General features: G+C 31.6%; 1 protein-coding gene across 1 annotated transcript; it reads left to right on the top strand.

The window, feature by feature from the left end:
* The first annotated feature begins 3,010 nt into the window (after nucleotides 1-3,010).
* On the top strand, nucleotides 3,011-5,777 carry LOC147388569 (transcription factor MYB36-like). Its single transcript, XM_086418820.1, has 4 exons — nucleotides 3,011-3,309; nucleotides 4,526-4,655; nucleotides 4,772-5,289; nucleotides 5,659-5,777. The coding sequence occupies exons 1-4, from the start codon at nucleotides 3,174-3,176 to the stop codon at nucleotides 5,760-5,762; spliced, it is 888 nt and encodes a 295-aa protein (XP_086274946.1). The 5' UTR covers nucleotides 3,011-3,173; the 3' UTR covers nucleotides 5,763-5,777.
* The last annotated feature ends 635 nt before the right edge of the window (nucleotides 5,778-6,412 follow it).

Consider the following 6,412-nt stretch of genomic DNA (forward strand, 5'->3'; position numbering starts at 1 on the left):
ATTATGGAAGAGGTTGGGCCTCTTAGAACCACCCACCCACACCCCCCACACCCCCCACACATCTACACCCATGCACCGAGTAATTTTTGGGATAAATCCTTGAGGGTGGTTGCTAAGGAAAGATTGAACTCAAGACCTCCGATTCTTGAGATGTGGTATTGGCCATTTCTGCAATCCTTTGGGGTTGAGTAATCTTGATGATGTTTGTGAACAAGATGAGACGTGAAATTGTGATTTAAAACCATGATGACACTTGTATCATTCTTGATAGACATTTTCCTTACTAACTTACTACGATTTTAAGTCTTACTAAAGGTCGTTTTGCTACATTAGCAATCCAACACCAGAGCCCTCTAAATTTCGTAAAAAATCTCATATCCACTTTTACTTTTCACAAAATAATTTCTTTGGGATTTGATCCAAGGTTTTGAAAATGAACAACTACCAAGCTTACACTGAACTCCAAAATTTAAAATTAAAAAGGAACAAAGAAAAATATATTTTTTAATAAATTTTTTTTCGAAGTTCATAGAATTTTGTCCTCCACAACCATGAAGCATAGATCATTTTTTTTTTAAAAATCTCACAAGGTGAACCCAAGGACCCTCAGTAAAGGTGAAAATCCTGACTAACTCAGTGAGGCTAGTTGGATTCATTGCTCTTTTCATCTCAGCCGTTGGATTGGAGATTTAAAAGTCCTTTATTTACTTATTTTTTAGGGACAATTGCCGTAAAAGCTTGTTATTTGAAAATGTGCACTTGGTAAAAAATTCGGACTCATAAGGACGCAAGTCATGACATGATGGTCTAAAAAGACCCTCTTGCAGTATATATATATATTTAAAATTAGAATACCTTAACTACCCTTACAATAACAATTTAAATGTATAAGAAAATTGTATTTTTATAAAATTGATGACATGCCCCTTGACCCTTGTCTTCTATTACAAACTAAATAATAATTATATAAATGACCCAAAGTTCATTGTTTTTTCTTCCCGAAATTTGTCATCTAACTCTCATAGATGATTGATCAGACTGATTTTTGGTGCATAGACCTATGTAAGATCTAAAATATTTAGAATTCTTTAAACATATATTAAATCTATTAAATATTTAAAATATTGTTTTAAAACTTGACACAAATCTCCATTAAATTGATTAACTTGGAAACTTGTGAGTTCAATAAAATTATATTAATATTATGAATATTTAAAAAAAATTATAATTAATAAAAAAATATTTTTTGTTCTCCACAAAAGTTATTTTATGTAACCAAATAACTTAGTTACGTTTTTGAAGTTACTCGGTATATTTTTTAGTTTACTCAACTAAGTTAACTTGGAACTTTGGCTCCACTGAGTTTGGTGCCAAATCATTACAAAATCCAATTGAGTTGATAGCGATCTATAAAATTTGGTTGTTCGAGTCAACTTGATTAGAAATGCCGAATCAACTAAAAAATACACTTAATAAGGTCAAAATTTTTATCTAATTATTAGGTTATCTATAATATTTTTTGTGGAGAAAAATATATATATTTTAAATATTAAAAATATATTTTAATTTTTATAAAATTAATATAATTTTATTTGACTCATTTGAGTCGACTTTGGATTCTCAAGTTGCTACAATTTGATGTGATCTAATTATTTTAGACCTTACATCGATCTGGTCTACCTACACATTCCCAATCAGTTGGATGATGATCATCATCTTGACATTATCATCGTCGCATCATAATAAGAAGGTAAGATGAATAGTTTTAAAAAGAAAAACTAAAGCTTCTTGTGCCATTCGATCATGTTTCTTTAATCTATAAGAGAAGACCAAGGTCAAAGGGTTTTAATTAATTTTAAAATATATAGGTGCACCTCAAATTATCACTCAAACGGTTTGTAGAGTTTTAAAGGTGTTGTCAAAAGGGTAATTCAGAGATTATGTAAAATAATGCTTTGATGGATACTTGAGAGTCCGTATTCTTTATATGGGTGGATTTTAGGTCTATATTTTCAATAAAATAGCCTTTCAGGTCATTTTCCCTAATTTTTTATTTATGGATAAGTTAAGACTTTGAACCACGACCTCAAAGATGCTTCGGAACGTGTGAAACCAAATTGGTCTAAGCCCAGAGATTAAAAAGTCTTTGTCTTTAAAGTAAAACTTTGAAAAGTTTTTAATTTTTATTTATGAAAGGTAGCTTTGAAAAGTGATGGCTATGAGATGTTGAAAAAATCGTTAGAAGAAAAAACCTTCTATAATACAAAAGCATGTTTCAGAAGTTAAATAAATACCTCCCAAATGGAAGACTCCTTTTGGGCCCACTTACCAACAATTAATGCTTGTTCTAAAATCAATTTGATTGGTGATTTTTCTACAAGTTACGATTTTTTTCATCATAGACGTAGAACTCATTTATAGGATAAGTTAGTAGGGCTGTCAATGGTTCCACTCCGACCCAAAATCCGATTTACTTTTGATAACTTTGGATTTGGATAGAGGATTAGGGTTTCGAAGAAGATCCAATTTAATAATTATCAAATCACTCTGGATAAAATCATGTCACGATTTGATGGGGGGGATTGAATCCAATAAAATGTGAGAAATTATGTAAATTATATTTTTTAATTATATAATTTTTTTTTTTTTTTGTATATCAAATTGATTTTGATTTGATTGTTATCTGATCAATTTTGGATTTTAATATCGAGATTTGATTAAAAAACACACGAATGAATAAACGAGAGTCTAATCCAACATGAACTTACCAGTCCGATTCATGGAAAACCATACATGCTTGTGAAATTTATGATATGAAATACTTTAATCCAATGGTTAGAGATTAGTTATCAAGTTTTTCTTTGTGTGGGTCCAAAAAGCCTGACACGTGGCATTTTTTTGGGGTTGAATTAGACAATTGATACGGATGTTTCTGTCAAAATTGAGCTCTAGTTTAGGACTTAAAGGACAAGTTTTGACTGAGTTCTCTCTCCTCCAATGGCCCATCCGTAGATGTGGACTAATTAAACTCTCTCTCTCTCTCTCTCTCTTCCCTTTAAAACCAGACCCAAAGCACATCGATTTTGCTTCACTTCACTTGAACAAAAAGTAAGAGCTTAGCGTGTCTGATAGTCTCATTTGCTTCCTTTTGTTTGGGTCTGTTTGATTGGGGGATGGGGAGAGCACCTTGTTGTGACAAAGCTAAGGTGAAAAGAGGGCCATGGTCTCCTGAAGAAGACACAGCTCTCAAGAACTATGTTGAAAGTCATGGCACTGGTGGTAATTGGATTGCTTTACCCCACAAAGCAGGTGATCTCTTTTTCATGTTTTTTATTCTTTTTAAGGATACCCATTTCACCAATCTCTTTTTTTTTTTTCTTACTTTAAATCCATAAAAATAATGTTGTTTTTCTTCAATTTTTTTAAAATCAATTTTCTGACACCCAATTGCTAATTTTAATGATTTTTCACTTAAATTCATGTTTCTCTGACATCAAATGATCTTTTTCATTTTTCTGATTCTTTTTATGGATTGTACCCCATTTCACTAATCTCATCTTTTCTCTCTATAAATTCATCAAATGATGTTATTTCTACTTTTTTTTTTTTGTTGCTTTTTAAATCATTTTCTTTGATACCATTTCTTAATTTTTATGATTATTCACTTAAAGAGTAAACTATGTGTCAATTAGATTGTTACAAGATTATTAGTAGTACATTTATTTTTGAAAAATTCTTGGGAGAATTGAGATCTTTAATACCCATTTCTCAGTGTATATTCTTTTAAAAATCTTTTTCCATGAATTTAATACATTTCTGACATACTTTTTTTTTTTTTTTCTAATTTCTATATTTCGACTCTGCAGATTCATGACAGAAGTGATTTCTATACCCATTCTTAATTATCTGCATTTTTTTATACTGTAAAAGGCACACTAATGAAGCTTTTCTCCTTGATATAGACTCCCTTTCCAATACCCAAGATTACATTTTCTACATGATTTATACATAACTAAATCTACATGACTTAGTTTCCATATTTTCTTTTTTAACTCCAACATGTAGCAAAACTGGCTTTTTAAATCCAATTTGCCAGTATCATGCTTTTAAATTTTTTTTAACATTTAATAGTTGTGGGTGCAAAAAATTCGGCAATGCTCCTCGAGATTATCTATTTGCTTTGATGCTTCACAGCATGATTTCAAACTCTCCGGGCACCATTAGGTGTTTATTTGCCAAAGTACTCTGAAGCCCAAGTCACTAACCAATGTATTCTGATCAATAATGAAGCAGTCAAGCATCAAGATGAAATTATGTATCTCGAGGAATATTGTGGATTTTTGCATCCATGATACGATTTTTGATTAGTGAATTTGCAAATTCAAAATTTTTCTTCAAATTATGGTGCTTTTATTTATTCATTTTTTTTTCTTAAATATCTATTTTGCATTATTTATCTTCTTTTCTCCTCTCCAATATCACCAACTAATTATTATTTATTTATTTATATATTTTTGGTTTTCAGGCCTTAAGCGTTGCGGCAAGAGCTGCCGATTGAGATGGCTTAATTATCTCAGACCAGACATCAAACATGGAGGTTTTACTGAAGTAGAAGATAATATTATTTGTTCTCTTTATAAAAGCATGGGAAGCAGGCAAGTTAATTATTTCACTTATTTTTAATTAATTTTCCTTTTTATACTTATAATTCTATTGATTTTATCTTATTTTTTAATTTAATTTTATGTTTTCATGTTGGGATTTTCTTTAGGTGGTCTGTCATAGCTTCTCAATTGCCAGGAAGGACTGATAATGATGTAAAAAATTACTGGAACACTAAATTGAAGAAGAAGTTATTGGCTGGAAAGACAAGTTTTACTAGCAACAACAACAATATCTCTACTAACAACCATATTCTGCCTAGTTTTACATCTTCTCCTTCTTTACTAACCAAACCTGAATTTGATAATTACGGTTTCTCGCCTTGTTTTGATCAGAATTACACAACATTGCCATTGCCCATGGAGGTACAAAATGTTGATTCTCATAGAATGGTTTCAAACCCAATTCATTTTCAATCCGAATTCGTTACAAGTGCAAGCAAAAATCACATTGTTTCATCATCTCAAGAGGTTTCATCAGGCCTTTTAGTTCCATCTTCTTTTGGTTTGGAGGAAAATTACTTCTCTTGGTCTGGTAATGGAGGTGGTGAAGAAAATCAGTTCTTGATGGGTTTTGGATTTGGATCTTCATATGATCTCAATGGGTTTGGTTTTCATGAGAGAACAAGTGAAGCTGCTCCAAATTTAGCTAACTCTGATAATTTCTTTGTTAACACTTCTGAATCTAAGCCAAAAGAGTTGTATGAAAGTGTTATTTAGTTAAATGTTCAAGAAAATGTAGAAATTAAAGAAAGAAGAGTAGCTTTTTTAGTACAATTTGATGTTTTATTATGTCTTTGGTTTATGGTTATAGGGTGTAAGTGTTGATGTAGAAGAAATTTAGTAGAAGTGAAATTAAGAAAGTAAATTTTAGATTATATTTCAGTTGGAGTTTGGGTTATTTTATTTTATTTTTTCTTTTCTTTTTCTAACTAAATTAGCATGAACTTGTCAGTGGTGAGGGATGAGGGTTTTGATTTGGTCTTTTATTTGTTAGGTGAAATGTTCATGAATGTGAGGGGATGTGATCAGCAATACTTCTTCTTTCTGGCTGGTCAGTGGTCACAAAGGTTGCATGGGGGGTGGCCTATTCAAAGCTGAAGAAACATCCTTGTCAGAATCTTAACCACAAAGGATTCTCTTTTTCATTTTATGCTTTTATTCACTTTTATTAGGGTTTCTTACATCTACAACTTTGAACATACATGGTATTGGGTTTCCTAGAAACTTCATCCTATTGGTCTTAGGAACATCTTCCATGGCATATTTTATTTGGAGTATCATCTCCTAATAATTAATAATTATCCACTAATCATTGTTATAATCACTATTTCAATATAGGCTTCTAAATACATACTCCTTGCTCGTTGGTAGACATACTTTTGGTATGCCACTGCGGTCTGCCGACTAGTTTAACTTAATCTTTAGGTTCATGTTCATCTTGAGAAGTATGGTCTTTTCCCCGACCATTCCCCCTTAAATTTTCCTTGAATTGAGGTTTTGAGTTGTTAGGATCGTATGCACCCAGGGTGGAGGATTAGAATCCTCCTCCCACGCAACACATGCCATGTAAGTCTCAATTCAAGGAATTAATGCCTGAAATGTCTTTTATTTATTTATTATTATTTAAATTTCCTTGAATTGATGATTAGGTGTCATGTGTTGAGGTGTGGGAGGAGGATTTCAATTCCCCAGCCTAGGTGCATACGATCTGAACTCAAGAACAATTGGGATCATATGTACCTTGGGTG

Source organism: Akebia trifoliata, chromosome 12 (genome assembly GCF_017979445.1).
Source record: "Akebia trifoliata isolate Shusen 1 chromosome 12, ASM1797944v1, whole genome shotgun sequence".
In the NCBI taxonomy this organism is placed as follows: domain Eukaryota; kingdom Viridiplantae; phylum Streptophyta; class Magnoliopsida; order Ranunculales; family Lardizabalaceae; genus Akebia; species Akebia trifoliata.